A 21,425-nucleotide genomic window follows, 5' to 3' on the forward strand; every position below is an offset into this window, starting at 1 on the left:
ATCCCCCAACCCAGTCCAGCCTGACATCTGCCTCACAGTCGATCAGGTGAGGTGCCAGCTCAAGAGGATGAAGTCAAGGAAGGCAGCAGGTCCTGACGGAATCTGTGCCAGACTTCTCAGGGACTGTGCAGACCAGCTCTGTCAGGTGGTCCAGCATATCTTCACCCTGAGCCTGAGTCTGGAGAGGATTCCTGAACTGTGGAAGACTTCCTGTGTCATCCCGGTGCCGAAAATTGCACACCCCAAGGAGCCCAACCATTTCAGACCTGTGGCCTTGACTTCTCATTTGATGAAGACCTTGGAGAGGCTCATCCTGCACCACCTTCGCCCACTGGTGAGCTCAGCAATTGACCCCCTGCAGTTCGCATACCGGTCTGGAATCGGGGTGGATGATGCTGTCATCTACATGTTGCAACAAATTCTCTCTCACCTAGAGCAGGCAGGGAGCACTGTGAGAGTCATGTTTTTTGACTTCTCCAGTGCTTTCATTTACATTTACATTTACATTTACAGGATTTGGCAGACGCCCTTAGCCAGAGCGACTTACATAAGTGCTTTGAGACTCTGCAATGAATTTCCGATGCTAGCTCAATAAGGACCCAAGCTATGAATACTATCTCTGAGAACTCCATTGAGTAGTGCAATTTTTTTTTTTTTTTTTTTTTTTTTTAAAACACACCAGAATAAGAGTCGAGAAAGAATATAGAAGTTCTACGTCAAGTATTTCTGAAAAAGAAATGTTTTGAGTCGTCGCTTGAAGACAGTCAAGGATTCAGCTGTTCGGACATCTAGGGGGAGTTCATTCCACCAATTAGGTGCCAGGACAGAGAAGAGCCGAGATGCGTGTCTTCCTTGTGCCTTGAGGGGAGGAGGGACCAGTCGAGCAGTGCTGGAGGATCGGAGAGATCGTGGTGCAGAGCGTGGTGTGATGAGGTCCTTTAGGTAGGATGGTGCCAGAGAATTTTTGGCTTTGTATGCCAGCATCAGTGTTTTGAATCTGATGCGTGCAGCTACAGGAAGCCAGTGGAGGGAGCGCAGCAAAGGAGTGGTGTGGGAGAACTTGGGAAGGTTGAAAACAAGACGAGCAGCTGCATTCTGAATCAGTTGGAGGGGACGGATGGCGCTCAGTGGTAAACCCGCTAGAAGCGAGTTACAGTAGTCAAGGCGTGAGATGACGAGGGACTGGACGAGTATCTGGGTAGCCTGAGTGGAAAGAAATGGACGTATCCTCCTGATGTTAAAGAGGAGAAACCGACAAGAGCGAGAAAGACTGGCGATATGTGAGGAAAATGACAACCGATCATCTATGGTAACTCCAAGGTTTCTAGCAGAAACCGAAGGACGGATCAGGGAGTTGTCGAAAGAGATCGCAAGGTCCTGGAGGGGGGATGAGTCAGCCGGGATGTAAAGCAGCTCAGTTTTACTAGTGTTGAGTTTTAGCTGGTGAGTGGTCATCCAAGATGAGATGTCTGCCAAGCATGTAGAGATCTTAGTGGAGACATGAGTGTCTGAGGGAGGGAAGGAGAGGATGAGTTGAGTGTCATCGGCATAGCAGTGGTAGGAGAAGCCATGTGAGGATATAACTTCGCCAAGAGATTTAGTGTAGAGGGAGAATAGGAGAGGGCCAAGAACCGAGCCCTGAGGGACACCGGTGGAAAGACAACGTGGAGTAGATGTGGATCCATTCCATGTCACTTGGTATGTTCGGCCTTCTAGGTAGGAAGCCAGCCAGCGCCAGGCCAGGCCACCAATGCCAAGAGAGATAGAGAGAAAGCTGGTTGTAGACTGTACGTTCGAGGATTTTTGAAAGGAAGGAAAGAAGCGATACTGGTCGGTAGCTGCAAGTGTCTGAGGGATTTAGAGTGGGTTTTTTTAGGATGGGAATGACCCTGGCTATTTTGAATGCTGTTGGTACATGACCGGAGGTTATGGAGCCATTAATGATAGTCGTGATGAAGGGGAGAAGGTCTAGAGCGATTGTCTGAAATAATGCAGAAGGGATTGGATCAAGTGGGCGGGTGGTAGGGTTGGAAGATGAGATGACTTTCATGATCTCATCTGCCGTAAGACCAGAAAACTGGGCCAGTGAGGGGGGAGGGAAATCCTTAGTGTGTAGTGTAGTGGATGAGGGAGAGAATGTCTGACAGATTCTGTCAATCTTCTCGGCAAAGAAGTTGGCAAAATCTTCAGCAGTCAGGAAGGAAGGAGCAGGAGGAGGGGGAGGGTTGAGAAGAAACGAAAAGATGTTATGGAGTTTGCGAGGATCTCGTGAGGATAATTCTAGTTTGTCTTTGTAAAAGGCAGTTTTAGCTGCAGTCACGTCCATAGAGAATTTGGATAGCAGAGTACGGTAGGAAGACAGATCTGCATCAAGCTTAGATTTCTTCCACGTCCTCTCAGCTACCCGCAATTCTCTTCGGTTAGTACGTAATGCAGCTGAAAGCCAAGGAGTAGGCCGAGTTTTCCTTGGTTTGGAAGACAGCGGGCAGAGGTTGTCCAAGGATGTGTAAAGTGAGGAGATGAGAGTATCAGTTGCAGACTCCAGTGCCAAGGAGGAAAAGGAGTCAGGGTCAGGAAGGTAAGACAGTGTGCAGGAAGTAACAGAAGAAGCGGAGACAGAGTGGAGGTTTGGTCGAGTGGGGAGGAAACGTTGAAAACTGGGATTGGGCAAGACGGGTAGGGCAATGGTAAAGGATACAAAGTGGTGATCAGAAATGTGTAGAGGAGTAGAAGAGATGTCAGTAGCCGGAGAGGGGCGGCTGAAAACCAGGTCGAGGACGTTACCTCCTTTGTGTGTAGGAGAGGAGCTGTTGGATGTTAGAGAGAAGGAATCGAGAAAAGGGAGGAGACCAGAAGAAGGGAGCTTGTCATGGGGTAGGTTGAAGTCACCAAGGAGAATGAGAGAGGAGCTGTCAGTGGGGAAGAGACTGAGGAGAGTATCAAGCTCCTCCAGAAAGCAGCCTAGGGGGCCAGGAGGGCGGTAGACAACAATGATCCGAATATCAAGTGGAGAGGTAACAGCAACTCCATGGAATTCAAAGGATGAAATGTTGAGATGGGGCAGAGAGAGGGGCGTGTAGCACCAGTTCCGAGTTACCAATAGACCTGTGCCACCGCCCCTGCCAGTCTGGCGAGAAGAGTGAGAGAAAGCATAAGCAGAGGAGAGAGCTGCCGGGGTAGCCGAGTTCTCAGGCGATATCCAGGTCTCCGTCAGCCAGAAAGTCAAGAGAGTGGTGTGAAGCAAGGGCGGAAATGAAATCAGCCTTCTTTACAGCAGACTGGCAATTCCAGAGGCCACCCAACACGCTTCGCTGGGACTGGGGTGTTATGGGAGGGTAGACAAGATTACTGAGAGTGCGGCGCCTGGATGTTGGATGAGATATTCTAGGTCTCAAAGATAAGTGTACTGGTATACGTCTAAGGCACATGTCTGTAGTGATGGTGTGAGAGATTGCGAAGTAGAGGATAGGATAGAGTAGGAGAGAAAGGTTTAGAAGCAGTAGTAACAACTAGACTGTTTACCTTTATCCGCCACAGACACCTGTGTCTGTGGCGATGTCACCTTCAATTTAAACTCAGTAAGCCCTGCCCCCTAATTAACACCTTCAGGGAGACCGAAACTACACACAACAACAGTTCAGGGAGACCGAAACTACGCTTGATTGCCAGGAACTACACACAACAACAGTTTCAACAGACAGTAAACAACACTTTCAACACTATCCAACCTGCACTACTGAGAGGGAAGCTGGAGGGAGCCGGTGTAGGCAAGCAGCTGACTGCATGGACCATCGACTACCTAACCAACAGACCGCAGTATTTGAGGCTCCACAACTGTGCGTCTGAGAGGGTAATCTGCAGCACAGGCGCGCCACAGGGCACGGTTCTCTCACCCTTCCTGTTCAGCATGTACACCTCTGACTTCCGTTATAATTCGGACCAGTGCCATCTACAAAAGTTCTCGGATGATACGACCATCATCGGTTGCGTATCAGATGAAGGCAGCTAGGCCCTGTGCTAAACTTTGTCACTCTGAGAAATGGGAACAAACTGGAACATAGGCAGGAAAGAGAAGGGGGGCGCTGGGCCGCCATGTACTGCCAGTAACTTTCGGAAAACCGAAGGCACACGGATAGGGTCAGGGTGACATTAAGCTGATGCTGCAAAATTGGGAACATAACAAGATAAGAGAAAAGGAAGAGAGTGGAGACTCACGCCAGAATTCTCAGAACAATAGTTGTATGTTACGTCAACTGGAAAGATACCAACAAGAACAGTAGACGCCCTAAACGGGGTATAAAAGTTAGATACAGACAACAGGGAGCTGAGCTTCCCTTGGTGTGTACTTTTGTGCATCTGAGTGTGGCTCCCGGATTGCAATCTGTGCTGAGAATAAAGAGAGCTGACGTGCAACTATCCTTCGCCTCCAGAGTACATCTTTTCCTCATCAACGGACTCGGTGGAGTCTAACTCCAACACAGACAGGACCGATCATGAATACAGGGGGGTCATCAGTGGTCGGCTGGTGTGAGACTAATGCTCTCCAAATCAACGCCAGCAAGACGAAGGAGATGGCCATTGATTTTAGGAGGAAGGCACCCCCTCCAACACCGGTGAGCATCCAGGGAAAAGTCATTCAGATAGTGGACTCTTACACGTACCTGGGTGTTCACCTCAACAATAAACTGGACTGGACTACAAATACGGACGTCCTGTATAAGAAGGGCCAGAGTCGACTCTACCTGTTGAGGAGACTGAGGTCCTTCGGAGTATGCAGGACCCTGTTAAGGACATTCTACGACTCTGTGGTGGCATCCGCCCTTTTCTATGCAGTGGCCTGCTGGGGGAGCGGATGCACGGAAAGGGACAGAAGCAAAATTGACAAACTGGTGCGGAGGTCAAGCTCTGTGCTGGGATACCCTCTGGAGACTGTGGAGGTGGTGGGTGAGAGGAGGATGTTAGCGAAGCTGACATCCATCATGAACAACCCTCATCACCCCCTGCATGAGACTGTGAGTGCGCTGAGCAGCTCCTTCAGTCAGAGACTGATACACCCTCGCTGCAGGAAGGAGCGCTTTCGCAGATCATTCATCCCGACAGCAGTTAGACTCTATAACACAATGATGTCATGAGTCACCAGAAACTACCTCTAAGGTCACCATTACCTACCACTTCATACATAACACACCTTGTAGAGGTATGGGCATGTGCATGTATATGTGTATGTTTATGCTTCTGCATCTACAGTTTACGTATATGTAGAGGGATATCTGTATATAATGTATGGATGTATGTATGTATGGATGTAGGTGCATAGCACGGGTGTATATATGTACATGCCAATACCCAGCACTACCTCAGTAGTAAATTGTAGATATAGTAGTTAAATAGTTGATATTTATTATTACTTGCACTTTCCACAACCCACTACCCATACTTCATACAGTGTATGGGTGCACATAGGCATTATTACTACTATTGTATTAGTGCTCTATCTTTTTTATATTATTTTTATTTTGTATTCTTATTCTTGTATTTTTTTATATTCTTTACTCTTGTAAACTCTTTCTTGCTATCTGTCTGGAGCTGTGTTAACACACAAATTTCCCCACTGTGGGATAAATAAAGTCCTGTCTTATCTTGTCTTATCTTATCTTATCTTTCAGGATTTCACTTGTTTACAATGCAGTTCTGATTCGGTAAGCAGACGCTTGGGTTGCATTAGGTGCTAACGCTGTATTTCTATAAGTTAGTTAGCTGGCTACTCTAGTCAGCTAATATACCATTCAGTCAATGTACGATGCGGCTGTGAGTTCCTAATTTCTTATTGTATTAGACATAATAAAATCACCCTGTCACGGGTGATTTTAACCACACAAACCTCTCCACTGATCTACAAACATTCAAGCAATATGTAAACTGCAAAACCAGAGACAATAAAACACTGGACATGTTCTATGCCAATGCTACTGAGGCATACAACTCCATCTCTCTACCTCCCCTGGGCAGGGCTGACCACAACCTGGTTCATCTTCAGCCCGTTTACAAACCTGCCGTACAAAGACAACCTGCAGTCAAGAAAACTGTGACAAGATGGACAAGGGAGACAGAGGAGATTCTACAGGGATGCTTTGAGGCAACGGACTGGGATGTTCTTTGCAGTTCCCATAGGGACAATATAGACAATCTGACAGACTGCATCACAGAATACATTAACTTCTGTGTGGACACTGTTGTTCCCAAAAAAACTGTTCGTTGCTTCCCCAACAATAAACCCTGGGTAACTAAAGACATCAAAGCCACACTCAACAAGAAGAAGAGAGCTTTCAGTAATGGTGACAAAGAACAGTTGAGACTGGTACAGAGGGAGCTTAAATTTAAGATTACTGAGGGGAAAGACTGCTACAGGAGGAAGCTGGAAAGCAAACTCCATGAAAACAACTCCAGGGAGGTGTGGAATGGAATGAGGGCCATTACTGGCCTGAAACAAAACAGAGGTGTTGGGATGGATGGAGACGTGGAATGTGCAAATAACCTAAATCGGCACTTCAATAGGTTTGACTCCCCTACATCTCCTCTCCCCACACTCAGCTCTTCTCACCTTCTCCATTCTCCTACCCCGTCTCCTGCCCCCATAGACTGTCTCTCTCTGTCCCTCTCAGCAGATGACATCAGAAGGGAACTGTGTAGACTTCAGCCCAGTAAAGCTGCAGGTCCTGATGGCATCAGTCCCAGGGCCCTCAGGTGCTGTGCTGCCCAGCTGTGTGGAGTTCTACATCTGATATTCAATATGAGTCTGAAACTGCAGAGGGTCCCGTCACTCTGGAAGACATCCTGTCTGGTTCCTGTCCCCAAAAAGATCCACCTTTCGACCCCCAGCGACTACAGGCCAGTGGCTCTGACTTCACATGTCATGAAAGCGCTGGAGAGACTTATCCTGAAACATCTGCGGCTGCTGGTGGAGCCTTGGCTGGACCCCCTACAGTTCGCTTACCGGCCCCACATCGGCGTGGAGGACACAATCATCTACCTGCTGAACCAGGCTTATTCTCATTTGGACATTGTTGGAAACACTGTGAGGGTCGTGTTTTTTGACTTCTCCAGTGCCTTTAACACAATCAGACCATCACTGCTGGGGAATAAGCTCACGGAAAATGCAGGTGGACGCCCCACTGGTAGCCTGGATTACGGACGATCTAACAAATTGACCACAGCATGTCCGGCTGAAGAACTGCTGCTCTGATAGCATCCTGAGCAGCACGGGGGCGCCACAGGGGACTGTCCTATCTCCCTTCCTCTTTACCCTCTACACGTCTGACTTCAGGTACAGGTCTCAGTCGTGTCACCTGCAGAAATTCTCTGATGACTCTGCCATTGTGGCCTGTGTCAGGGGCGGACAGGAGGATGAATACAGGAGTGTGGGGGACAGCTTTGTTGAGTGGTGTGAGCTGAACCATTTACAGCTAAACATCACAAAAACAAAGGAACTGGTTGTGGACTTTAGGAAGCAGGCTCCTCTTTCCACCCCTGTCACCATCAGAGGAACAGATGTTGAGGTGGTTGAGGATTACAGATACCTGGGGGTTCACATTGACAGTAAGCTGGACTGGTCCAAGAACACAGATACTGTTTTCAAGAAAGGGCAGAGCCGGCTTTACCTACTAAGGAGGCTCAGGTCTTTCAATGTTTGTAGGAAAATGCTGATTATGTTCTATCACTCTGTGGTGGAGAGTGCAGTGTTTTTTGCAGCTGTGTGCTGGGGCAATGGGGTGAAGGCAGCTGATGCCAACAGGCTGAACAAGCTGATTAAAAAGGCTGGTTCTGTCCTGGGGGTCAGACTGGAGAACCTGGCGGAGGTGTCTGAGAGGAGAATGCTGAAAAAGCTTCTCAGTATCATGGACAACCCCTCCCACCCCATGTACGCAGCCATGATGGGTCATCAGAGCTCCCACAGCAAAAGACTAATTGCCTCCAAATGTAGAACCGAACGCCACAGGAAATCCTTTCTACCTGTGGCAATAAGACTGTATAACTCTTCCTCATTTTGTAGGTGATCTTTTTCAGAACTGTCATTAATCCTTATTTGGATTGTGCAATATTACTCATCTGTTTGGTATTGAATGTTTGTTTTATCCCATCATCACATGCTGCTATCTCAATTATTCACAACACTCAGTCACTTTTCATTACCACGTATAGCTTATAGCTTTTTTTTATTTTGTAAAGAGTATGAGTATTTATATAGTTATAATACAAAGTATTACTCATAGTTATTTGCACGGTTACTTCTATTACTATTACTTCTGTTCCCTTTAAACTCTTTACTTTACCTTTATTCCTCTTGTTGCACTGAGCATGTATATGACAAAAGAATTTCCCTCGGGATAAATAAAGTTTTTTCTTATCTTATTAATATGTTTTCTGTTCCATTCCATTATACTTAAATTTGTTATACAATAACTCCGGTGCAACTATTGCTCAGAAATAGAGAAATAGCTTGAGTTTGTTATATTAGCAGTGTCACGGGCGGCAGAAGCGAGAGCGGCGATCGTGCGGGCAAGCAGGAAGCAGGAAGCCAGAATACGGGGCAAACGCGAGTTTATTACGGAGACGGGGACCGGGAAACAGCTCACGCTTACAAACATCAATGACGGACAAGGGAAACCGGGGAGACCAGGACTTAAAATACACAGGACTAATCAAAGTAACTAGACAAAGCTGGAGACGATCAGGGAAATACACGTGGGTAATCAGGGGGCGTGGCACACACGAGGAGCGGACGAGCCGGGCATGACAAGCAGTAATATATTAGAAGTAAACGGCTCTTTCCAGCTCGGTTTTAAGTGAACTGCGCTTTTGGTTTATTTGTGTTTGAAAACAACTTACAAGTATGTAGTAATATTTTGAACAACCAGCTTATTATCACTCTGCCAGTCACTTAAAATCAATAAAAGGTCCTTTTCAGCACTAAAGTTTGTAAAGAACCGACATGGGATTTTCATCCAGAAAACCGCCGACTCACTGGATGTTTTTTCTTGTTCAGCCCATTTTCTGTGAACTCTAGGATGGTTGTGTGTGAAAATCCCAGCAGATCAGCAATTTCTGAAATACTAATACTAGCACGCCAGGCACCAGCAAACATATGCCACGAACAAAGTCACATAAATCACCTTTCCTCCCCATTCTGGTGTGTGATGTGAACATTACATGTATCAGCATGATTTTATACAATGTGCTATACATATAATTTAATGTGCTGACATATAATTGGTTGATTAGATATTTTCTTCAAACAGCATTTGAACAGGTGAACCTAATAAAGTGGCCAGTGAGTGTATCTTGCACATGAAGCTGCACCCCCGAAAAAAGGTGCATGACGCCCCTGCATGAAGGGATCCAGTGCAAACATGGGAAGAACATGCTAACAGCACATATGGGAACTTATACAGACTTACTGATGGATGAGACCGAGATGAGCAGAAATATAATTTCAGTTATTCCACCCACATACTCAAGTATTTTCTGTACTTTTTCACTGTCTTCTGAATATTTTGCCAAAACCACAACAAAGGCGACTGAAACGAGAAGAAAACAGTTAGTGAACATAAAATTCATTTCAGACAGAGAATATAGAACAAATGTGCTGAGTGTCCTGTGTTTAAGGCGCTGCTCTGCACAACCCTGTCAGCTGGGGGATAAGGGGTTAAATCCTATGTCAGACACTGTGGTAAAAAAAAGAAAAACAATTTGAAGATATAAACAGAATGATAAAAGGTAACCCAGGGGGCTGGGGGGGGCTTTAATGCACAGGCTGAGCCAAGCTCACATACTATGGGCAATTTACAGACACCAATTAACCTGAGTGGGAGACTGTGGGCTGCTGGAGGAAACTGGAGTAACTGGTGGAAACCCACATGATATGGGGAGCACATGCAGACTGTATACAGACATAGATGCGTGGGACTCAAACCAGCACCCTGGAGGTGTCAGGCAGCAGTGCTGACCACTGAGCCGCTGTGCTGCCCCATGGATACAGATTAACAGTGAACAAAACAGATATTGCATTATAAATATTTAAATTATGTAAATTGTTACACATTTCTGTGTTTGAATACAAAGCGGAAAATAAATGTCTATGTATAATTCTAGTCCAATATTCCTGAAATCCATTTATAAACATACTCACTTTGGCATATAATGAAAAAGATGTATACAAATGTGATTCCACCCAACATTACTCCAAATGCTGCTTTCTGAGCTGGAGTTGGGGAAAATTTAGCTAACAACTCAATGAAAGAACCTGTAATGAGATAAGAATAGTCAGTCAACAAGTAATTAATGTTAGACACAAGAAAAAGCAAATGTATTCAGTGGTTCATTTGTGTATCAGATGCTTTTTTCTAAAATAACATGTAAGTAAGGATCAGAGAGCAGGATCAGCCTGCGGTTAAGTTCTAACCCATAGAGTCACACAGGTTAGGAAGCAGATTAATAAGGGTCATGAAAAGTCAGTGAGGGTGTTTGGCTGGGAGACATTATTCACCCTAAATCATGCTTCCAAACAGCTATAAAGTCACATTCATAGGGGAACCAAATGAGCCAATCAGCCTCTATGATTCCATCCAGGTAAGTGGATAAGTGTGACGCCAATGAGCACATATGATGGGCAGAGCGATGGGCTGCAGTCAGGCCTTCTCTGATATTCCAGGGTATGAGGGACACACAGGGATCAGGAGCTGGGGCCCCATTGGAAGGTGAGGGGCCAAAACAAGTAACATTTACATCAGGAAAAGGTTACATTAACAAGGAACCAAACTCCAGCTACACAGGTTACACGTAGTATGAGGAGGGGTAAGATTAGGATATCCATCTGCACCATACATGTTATACGTTAGCGTATGAGGAGGGGTAGGATTAGGATATCCATCCACACCATACATGTTATACGTTACTGTATGAGGAGGGTAGGATTAGGATATCCATCCACACCATACATGTTATACGTTAGTGTATGAGGAGGGGTAGGATTAGGATATCCATCCGCACCATACATGTTATACGTTAGTGTATGAGGAGGGGTAGGATTAGGATATCCATCCGCACCATACATGTTATACGTTAGTGTATGAGAAGTGGTAGGATGGAGTGGATGGAGGAGAAGGAGAGTGGAGCTGTTCAGTTGCAAACAGTTCAGTTGCCTGCAAACCAAACAAGCTTAAAACAAGACAAAAAGACAAAAAAGAAGAAAAAGGTTCAAATGTTCTGCTCTAAATCAGTTGTGTTCTGCAAATTAGTTTGAGAAATGTATGAAAAGACATGGTGAATTGTTTTTTTTTTTAAATTACTATGCCGACCATTTTTAGTTTTGTACATATTGGCTATATAGAGAGGTCTTATTTTATTCTTTATTTTGCAAATTTATTTGAGAATTAGGTCATCAAATTTACATACATTTTTATGTTGTTGGTTGTAAAGATCTGGATGGATATTTAATTTTATTCTTTATTTTATTTTTTTTATTCTATTTTTCAGTTTTATTTTTCAAGACTTGATTGATTTTTTTCTTTTTTATAACTTTGACTACCCTTTTTAGTTTTGTTAATATTGGCAATAGTGAGAAGGGTTTTGTTGGGTTCAAATATGTGTGATATAGGCCATCAAATTAAGACAAATGTCATGTTTTTAGTTGTTTTAATCTGATGAGGAATATTTTATTTTATTGTTTGTTGTTTTATTATTCAGTTTCCCCCTGAGGGATTGCCACCTTACCGTGGTCAGGGGGTTTGCGTACCTCAGTGACCCTAAGAGCTACACCAGCAGAAGCTCAGCCTTCAGGTGGGACACCCAAGTTGGACAGGTCTTAGGGTAGAAGCCTGACAAAGTGCAATCCAATTACATGAGAAAGACAGTTATCCAGAGCACCCCCACCCCCAGCACCACCCCGCCCCTTTCCCGCCTCCGTCGCCACCATGTGCCCCCCTCACATTTCTGTCTGCCCCCTCATATATGCCTGTCTAGAACCGGCCCCGCTCCTACTTCTCAATCATTCTCCCCCTTTAACCTTGCCTGTACTACTTTTATGCCTGTTGATAGCTTGACCAAACACCTACACCTCTACTTAAAGCATGTTCTTCTATAATCAATTCTCCAATAGGGTCACTGATAAACACGTCTCCCTTCCAGCTCTGTCCCTTCTTCTCTCAAAGCTGCTGCAGTTACTCCTGTACTCAAGAAACCTGAGTTTGATCAATCATCTCTCTCAAGCTATTGACCTCTAATCTTCCTGGCTAAAGTGATGGAAAGAGTTGTAGCCACACAGCTACATGCCTTTCTTAATGGTAACACACTATACCAGCCATTCCAGTCCCTCCTCTTCCTAATCTACATCCTCACCTTTGGTCAGATCATTTGCAGATATGGCCTTAATGTTCACTGCCATGTTGATGATATTCAGTTATATATTACTACACACACCTCCACTGACTCCCTTCCCAATACACTTACTGATTGCATCACACATTTAAAGCTTTGGATGCAGGATAACTTTCTAAAACTTAACACAGAAAAAACTGCAGTCTTACTGCTCAGTGTGAAATCATTAGTAGCTAAATCCTCCTTACCTACTTATCCTACTTACTTAACACACTAAATTAGTTATTAAAGCTACTGTTGATAATTGCCCAGATACTAGGCTCCATGCCACACTACTGCATTGTCGGGGCATGGAAGAGCAACATATTTTCTATACATTACCGGATAGAGGTATGACTTATGCGGCAGCTTGGAGGGCGCTGGAAAATCACTTTGTGCCGAAAGTTAATATGCTGGCTAACCGACATGCATTTCGTCAAGGCGCACAGCGACCAGAGGAATCGGTGAATCAGTACATGGCGGCACTATGCGAGCTAGCTGTGAACTGTAACTTTGATGCTAATGAAGGTGACATGCTGAGAGATCAATTGGTGGAGCGAGCCTATGAACAGGCAGTGAAGAAGGAACTACTGAAGAAAACGGATATTAGTTTAGACGAAGCAGTAGCATTAGCCACGCAGTTGGAATCGGCCCTAAAAACTGCTACTTTGCTTGCGGCTCCGGCAGCTGCTATATAAACCATAGCCGCTAAACTCAGCCGTGATGAGCGAGGGAAGTCATGCCAGCAGCAGTACCAGTCTGCTAAAACAGGACCAGGAAACAGGAGAGTTTGCAAATCAGCTGTTAAAGAGGTACGTGAAGTCATTATTCCTGAACTTACTGTTCTTTGCATGGAAACCAATCCTTTTGCTGATAAAATACATTGGAATGTAGAAATCGAAACATCAGCTGGTCAATCTCAGATGGTGACGCTGATTGTGGATACAGGCTCATCAGTATCTATCCCACCCGAGTCAATTTACAGGAGACATTTTCCTGCCTGCCCACTGACGCAGCCACAGCTTAGGTTAGTTACATATGCAAAGGAGCCGTTATCTGTACTGGGGTGTCTGGCTGCATCCGTCTCCTATGAGGAGGTGAAATACCCAACCATGTTTTATATTTTGGAGAGTGGGTCACCATTGTTAGGCATGGACCTGATCAGAGGGCTGAAATGCCAAATTGTTGGAGGGACAATGATGAAACCTACCGCGTCAGTGGGTGAGATGGGGACTGAACAAACTACACTGTTACGCTGTGTGAAAGGTTTTGTTCATCGAGTACAGGTGGATGAGATACTGAGGCCAGTATGACAAAAATTGAGACGAAGTATCATTTGAACTTCTCCAGAATCTGGAGTCATTGAAAGAACAGATGCTTCCCCATGGGTTTCCCCATAGTCGTCACAATCAAAAAGGGTGGAGGAATTAGACTGTGTGTCGATTTACGGGAGCCTAACAAAAGCGTAATCATGGATTGCCACCCTCTGCTTCACATAGAAGACCTGCTCACAAAGCTCAGTGGTGCAACAGTGTTTTCACAGACTGATCTGAGGTCAGCATATCACCAGCTGCCACTTCCTGAAGAGAGCAGACGCCTTACTGCATTCATGACGCACGATGGCCTGTTCAGGTTTACCCGGGTACCCTGTGGTCTGGCGTTGGCACCATCTTGCTTTCAGAAAATGATGCAGACTGTACTTAAGGACCTTCCAGGAGTTCCCAACTACTTGGACGATGTCATAGTGCATGGTGCATCACAAACCGATCATGATAAGCACCTTAAAGAAGCTTTACAACGTTTCACTGAATTCGGACTTCAGCTTAATCTGAAAAAGTGCGAATTCAACCAACATAGTAACACATACTTCAGACATGTGATTTCCAAAGAAAGACTGCGACCTACACCCAGTCATATCACTGCTATTGCAGAGGCCCAGCAGCTCGAGACATGCCCGCTTTGCCTTCCGTTTTGGGTCTTACTTCATGGTTCAGAAAGTTTGTTCCACACTATGCTACAGTTGTGGAGCCTTTGATAAATATTCTTTGTCTTGGAGCCCAGGCCAAATTTACCTGGACTGATGAAGCTCTGGACAGTTTCCTAAAACTGAAAGTTATGCTTGTGAATAGCCCAGCTCTCTCGATTTTTGGCCCAAATTTATCTGCCTTTGTAACTACAGATGCTTCAGATTACGGACTAGGAGAAGTTTTAACTCAGCTGCTTCCTGATAGTAGTGAGAGAATTGTGGCATTTGCTTCTCACACACTGACACCAGCTGAGAGGAAGTATTCTACGGTCGAAGAGGAGACATTGGCATGCATATGGGCAGTGGAAAAGTGGAGAACGTTCTTGTGGGGGCGGCGATTTACTCTCAGAACGAATCACAAGGCATTACGACACTACTGGCCACTATGGGCATGAACCGAGCTGGTATGAGAATTGCCCGCTGGTCCACGAGGTTTATGTGCTTTCAGTATGATGTGACATACCGGCCTGGCATTAAGAATCAGGTAGCCGACTGCCTGTCACATATTCGCTGTGCTCTCTAGACGATGAGCATGTCGAAGGACCTGCCCTCGCGGCAGGAATATCTCCCCTGCATACTGCAGTGCCAGTGGCAGAGTTCATGACGGAATGTGAGTCGTGTACCCAACTGTTACAGCTGAGGGTCAGAATGCAAACCGGTTGGCCGCAAGCAGTTTCTGTGGATATGGTTCCATACTTCATGGTGAAGAATGAACTTGCGGTGGAAGCCCCCCTTGTCTTCCGTGGGTCATGTCTGATTGTGCCAGTTTCACTTCGTATGAGGATTATTCACCTCTCACATGAAGGACATCAGGGTATTGTGTGCACCAAACAGAGGCTACGGGAACTGTATCGGTGTCCCAGCATGGATTGTCTAGTGAGTTTAATTCTGTCCTCTTGTGTTGAATGTCAAAGCATTGACAAGGCTGCAAAAATATACACACCCCCAATGCAACCCGTGGACTTTCCGAATGGACCGTTCAAACACATTGCTCTCGACATTGTGGGACTATTTGACTGCGGCCCCCGACTGCCGGTTTGCAATCACAATGATTGATTATTTTAGTAAGTGGCCAGAAGTAGCATTCGCAGCTAATGTGACTACGGAGACTGTACTGTCATTTCTGCAGTGTGTTTTTGCAAGAGGAGATCCATGTACAGTGTCTACAGACAATGGGCTGCAGTTTACGTCCACTGCATTTGCAGATTTTCTCACAGAAACAGGAATCAAACACATTCGTACTACCGTCTACCACCCCCAGGTAAAGGGCGCTGTAGAAAGGTGGAACAAAGTTTTGAAGCAGTGTATTCAATATGCTGAAAAAAACAATTGCCTTGGAAATCTGCTGTAATTACGATGCTCCAAAGTTTTCGAGCTACGTCTCATGCCACTACAAACGTGTCACCTTTTCAACTGCATCGAGGCCGGCTAATGCGTACAAAATTAGATGTCTTGCCTATTCTGAGGAAAGAGGAGCATTCTAAGGTCAGGGAGAGAGTGGAGCACTGCCAACAGAAAAGCAAGCACTACACCGACTACAGACGTAATGCAGGCACCACAACCATAAAACCTGGAGACCAGGTTAGAGTCTTAAAGCCTTTCTGAGTAAGGAAGGGAAGGTCCCAGTTCACTGATCCACTGCTGGTACAAACACAGATTGGGCCAAACACCTTCATGTTGAGTGATGGGAAGCGGTGGAATGCAGCTCGTCTGTCACCCTGTCCAAGAAGTACACAGGTGCCCATTACTGAGGCTCCTGAGATGGTACCCAGTTCACTGAGGATGAGTACAAGGGAGAGAAACCCACCATCGTGAACTAAAAATTATGTAATGGATGCAAAATTATTTATTATTCTGTGTTGTACTAAAGGATTCAATTCACAGCCAGGAAATTTTAAGATAAATGTTAGTGACATTTAAACTTGTTACTTCAATAGGTGTAAAGTGCTTTGTGACAATGACTGTTTTTAAAACTTCTATATAAATGAAATTGAATTGAATTGAATTGAATTAAACTGAGGGTGGCATGGTGGTGCAGTGGTTAGCACTGTTGCCTCACACCTCTGGGACCCAGGTTCGAGTCTCCGCCTGGGTCACATGTGTGTGGAGTTTGCATGTTCTCCCCCTGTTGTTGTGGGGTTTCCTCTGGGTACTCTGGTTTCCCCCCACGGTCCAAAAGCATGCTGAGGCTAATTGGACTTGCTAAATTGCCCCTAGGTGTGCGTGTGAGAGTGAATGGTGTGTGAGTGTGCCCTGCGATGGGCTGGCCCCCCATCTAGGGTTGTTCCCAGCCTCGTGCCCATTGCTTCCAGGATAGGCTCCGGACTCCCCGCGACCCAGTAGGATAAGTGGTTTGGAAAATGGATGGATGGATGGATGGATGAATTGAACTGAATGGTGAGCACTGGGGTTAATATGTTCATGAAAAAAGAAGAAGAGAGAAGACAGGACTGTGTGTTCGTGTTTCATAACTTCTTAAACATTACAATTGGCCTCCCTGCAGAATCTATACAAAAGCTGCAGTATATTCAGAACCCAGCAGCTTGAGATCTCACTCACACCAAACGCTCCACTCACATCACAGCCATCCTCTCTCAGCTACACTGGTCACCGGTTCCCTCTCGGATCAAATTGAAAATATTGCTTCTCACTTATAAAGCTCTGCATAACCTCACTACCTCAGTGAGCTCTTGACTCCCTGCTCACCCTCTCGCTCTCTCAGATCCTCTAATAATAATCTCCTCACTGTTCCACACACCAGACTTTCCACCATTCATATCTGAATTAAAGACATTTCTTTTCCCTGAACATTTCTCTTCTGTCTTTTCCTCCTTTACTGATCACTGATCTCTCTTTCTTATTGTTTTAATGTAAAGCAACCTTGGGATTGTGGAAGGCGCTATATAAATGTAACTATATGTATAAATGTAACTATAGATGTATTATTATCATTATAATTCATGGCAACAGCACCGACTTATATAACATAAGGCTTTAGATTCTTTTTGTTTAATAAATATGGCAACATATATTGCAAAAATATCGCACATTGTGATGTGATTTTTTTCCAATAATCATGCAGCCCTAATTTAAAATAATCCTCATTTCTTAGCTGTTTAAAACTGTCCCCTTTCAGGCAGCTGGGCACTGGAGCAGGTCAGGTTAAGCAGCTGTCTAAAGGTAAACAGGCCGAGCTTCTCCCAGGACTTGGGCTGGGAAACTTCAGGTTACAGGTCCTTGTCTTACCCACCATGCTAAGGACTGGCCCTCTTAACTGGATTACTGCATGGGGGAGTAAGATGGGGATTCAGATGGGAATCAGGCTCTGATTTAAAGGTATTTTAAAACCTGAGGTCCTGAGACCGACAAAATCGCCTAATGTCTGTACAGTAATGAGATGAAAAATTAGCAGTTTGTGCTAAAACACTGAAGTATGTTTGGCATCTTCAAAGATGCACCACAGTGTGTTTAATGTTTTTCCAGGAGCTGCTGCTTCATCCTGCTTTACTTTAATGATTAATAACCATTAATTACACTTAAACTTACCTGTTAGTGCAGTCAACATAATGATGGGAAATGTAGCTCTCAGAGTGAAGTGAATAATCAGCTGCCTTGTATCTGGAAAATGAAAACAAGTTATTTATTAAATAAAATAAAAATGGGATTTATAACTGTATGTTAAATTCAACCCATTAAACATTATGACAGCTATCCTTAATTATAGGAACATTATTTAACAATGTCAGACCATTAATGACCATTCATTATTTAAGGACAAATTAAAATAAATTTCATCATATCTGATCATGAGCTGTTTGATGATCATTTTACAAACCTTAGCAGCAGAAGATCTTTATTCAAAGTAAAAGCCTCTATTACCCATATTACAGTGTAAGAGCTGGACAGTGCAGTGTTTACAACCCTGATACCAACAGTAACTGGGCTGCAGGAGAACCATCATATGGAAACACCTCATAGAAAATGTACTGATGGGTTTATTACAATGAAGTAAAACGTTTTAATGCATATTTCATAAACTACAGAAATTTGGCCTAATGGAAAAATATTCATTCCTAAATTCTTCTGTTGCTGAACAAATACATCTAATGATGCTCCTGCACTCATCCTCAGTGATGTTCCTGGAATCACAGGGTGTTTCGGGTCTTTCAGCATCATACACCCTCCTCCAAGTGACCCGGCTGGGGCTGATCAGACCCCAGCTTGTGTCCAGGTGGCTGACTGGTTCCTCTGCCCCCATGACTCCCCTCTCTTCAGCCACAGCCATCTTGAGCCTTTCTCTGCCACTTTGATGGGGCTGCAGCTCTTCTCTTCCTCTCACCTTCAATACCCAAAAGCCTGAAGGCTTTAGTTAAAGATCAGGCTGCAAAGCCCCTGCAGCCGACCTCCATAGGGAGACACCTTGCTCTCCATCCACCTTGGTCCAGGACACCTGCTGAGGTTCTTGCAGCAGATCTTGGTTGCTCCCCAGCTCTGATGAAGGTGATCACCAGCCTGGAGGGGCAGGAACATTTAGCCCATTCCACTCCTGAGCTGAAGGCTTTAGCAGTGACCTTCAGGACCTGGTCTTGCCTCCAACAGCACCACCCCTCACTCAGTGCCTTTGGGCAGTATTTCAGGATGAGCTCCAGGTTTAATTGCTTGGAACAAAGAGGACAGGCTGTGTCTCTCCCTTGCTCCCCCCCCACCCACCCATTGGATTGGCTGGGGAGCATCATAAACAACTTGGATGAGGAATTTGGTCACCTTCTTCTCAACCATATTTTCCCATCTTGACTAAACCTCCTATTGCCTTATTCCCACCATCCAGCACAATCTCTCCTCTTTTACTGCTGCTCTCACTTCCTGCTGGACCAGGAAGTTTTCTTCCTTCCCTTGAGTAATTAAGGTGGGATGTGGAGAAGGATCCTAGTCCAGCTCAGCCTTGCATCACCACTCCTACCACTTTCAGCCTTAAACTTGGCTTGCAAAACCATTATGCCAGCTCTGGCCACCTTCAGATCGCTTGACCCTCTGTCAGAGGCGGACATTTCAGGTCCAGGAAGTAAAAATCCAGACCAAGATTTTGTTTCAACAACCAGTTGAGTATTCTGTGTTTGTGACTCTTTATACTGAACTGGAGGGTTTAAACTAAATCCTGGTTTGGATTTTTACTTTCTGGACCTGAAATGTCCGCCTCTGCCCTCTGTACAGCAACACTTTCCCAGCTCCTGTAACCTTGAACTCCTCCTCCAAGGATTGGCAGTCACAGGTTGTTTTGATAACCACAGAGAGCCATGCTGCTCAGGAACTTTGAAAGGCCTAGTCCTTCTTTTAGACCCTCTGTACTCTTGTTCAGCAGATTTTGTGAGCATGTTCATGGCGACGGAGAGCAGGATCACAGAGATAATGCAGCCTGTGATGGTCCTGGTCTCAGCCTTGTTCCAGCCTGATATAACAGTGGAATTGAGCCTTATGCATTTTCCAGTTCGGGCCACAGGACTGACAGATTGTCTTTGTTCTCCCAGCCTCCCTGATCAGCTGTGTCACCATTAGTGATGTGCAGATCGGCTCTGACTCCATCAGAATCCACATGTACATATAAATCATCCACCCGCCACCCACCCGAATAAAGTATCAGAGACCGGCACCCGATCACACATTACCAGTGTTTCTCAGTAGGATACATGTAAGCATGATGATCTGATAACATGTTACACTGAATTAAGCTGGTTTTAAATAAATAAACATTAACTTAAAGTGAAAGTTCTTCTTTCAATGGCACTAGCCTGAACACAGACTGACATCTTTACTCCCGTCAGACTATAACTCTGCATGTCATCTTCCCAAATACAGAGCATTAAGAATACTAATACCGTGTTACACATGACATTACCAGCACTTCACTCGTCATGGTAACTATTTCACTAAATCACTCCCACACATAACTTTTCCACCCACCCTTTTTATTTGTTTTTAATTCTCCTTATTTGATTTTTACTCAGATCTTTTGTGCCTCCGTTGCTGTTTAAGACAAATGGACCCGCAGTGGGAGTTTAGTCTGCTAATTCATACCTGATGTAAAATGAAGCTTAAAATACATTCACATTTTAGAGAGTGTAATGAATATTTTCCTGATTTATGACATATGTCACCCATGTGCAAACTTTCTGCTATTAATCAGAATAGTAGTTTTTATAAATATATACTGGTCCTTCTCTAGACGACTCAGAGGAGCTTCCACAGGCTTCCCAAAGAGTTTAGGGCACATCTTGTTCACTTTGCATGGGAGCCACTCAGGCCTGGAGCTGAACTTGCTCATCCTCTCCCAGGGCTGGACTGGTAATCTGGCATACCAGGCAAATGCCCTGTGGGCCGACGCACTTGGGGGCTGGTCGATTTAATATGAATTTTTTTTTTAATTGGCCAACGACCGGCCCATAAAGCAGGGACATCGGCCCATTGGTTCATTTTCTATACTGACACTGGGCTGGCCTAATCATCTCTTAACAGGCTCCACCCCTCCCCCTCTGTTTCTTGTGTCAGATAAAGTCAGTGGCTCAGAACCAGAAATCAGTGGATTTAGGATGGAGAAGCAAAAGCGCAAGGGGGGTGCAGAGAAGTTGCGGGCCAAAAAACATAAAAAATCTAGAGGTTGATGCCTCAACATGTGTAAAAATAACCAACATGTTTAGTGCTGTAGCTTCGGTTTCCAAGCCAACAGTAACGTTACCTGACGACACTAAACAGGTGAACATAGCACATGGAGGAGAGGTGACTAGTCATGGCGGCACCCAGGCAGAGGAGCAGGTATCTGACAGTGAAGTCAAGGAGGGATAGAGACAGAGTGTGCAGGAGGAGTGTAGTTGAAACGGTAAGCATGGTAGCTACATGATTTAACAGGGAGGGAGTGTTAAACAGGGCGGATGCAGCAGGATAGCGTGTGTGGGCCAGGCTGGGCCACGAGGAAGATGATGATTTACCTAAATTA

The 21,425-nt window shown here is 45.1% G+C and overlaps 1 protein-coding gene across 1 annotated transcript in view; it reads right to left on the minus strand.

The window, feature by feature from the left end:
• Positions 1-21,425, minus strand: part of LOC125705351 (uncharacterized) — an 89,981-nt gene that overhangs the window by 47,841 nt on the left and 20,715 nt on the right. The window contains exons 7-9 of the mRNA XM_048971883.1: positions 17,984-18,055; positions 10,187-10,300; positions 9,456-9,575 (exon numbers count right to left, since the gene is read on the minus strand). Of these exons, the coding sequence (XP_048827840.1) occupies positions 9,456-9,575; positions 10,187-10,300; positions 17,984-18,055 (306 nt within the window). The remainder of the gene's footprint in view (positions 1-9,455; positions 9,576-10,186; positions 10,301-17,983; positions 18,056-21,425) is intronic.

The sequence above is a fragment of the Brienomyrus brachyistius genome, chromosome 12 (assembly GCF_023856365.1).
Source record: "Brienomyrus brachyistius isolate T26 chromosome 12, BBRACH_0.4, whole genome shotgun sequence".
NCBI lineage: Eukaryota > Metazoa > Chordata > Actinopteri > Osteoglossiformes > Mormyridae > Brienomyrus > Brienomyrus brachyistius.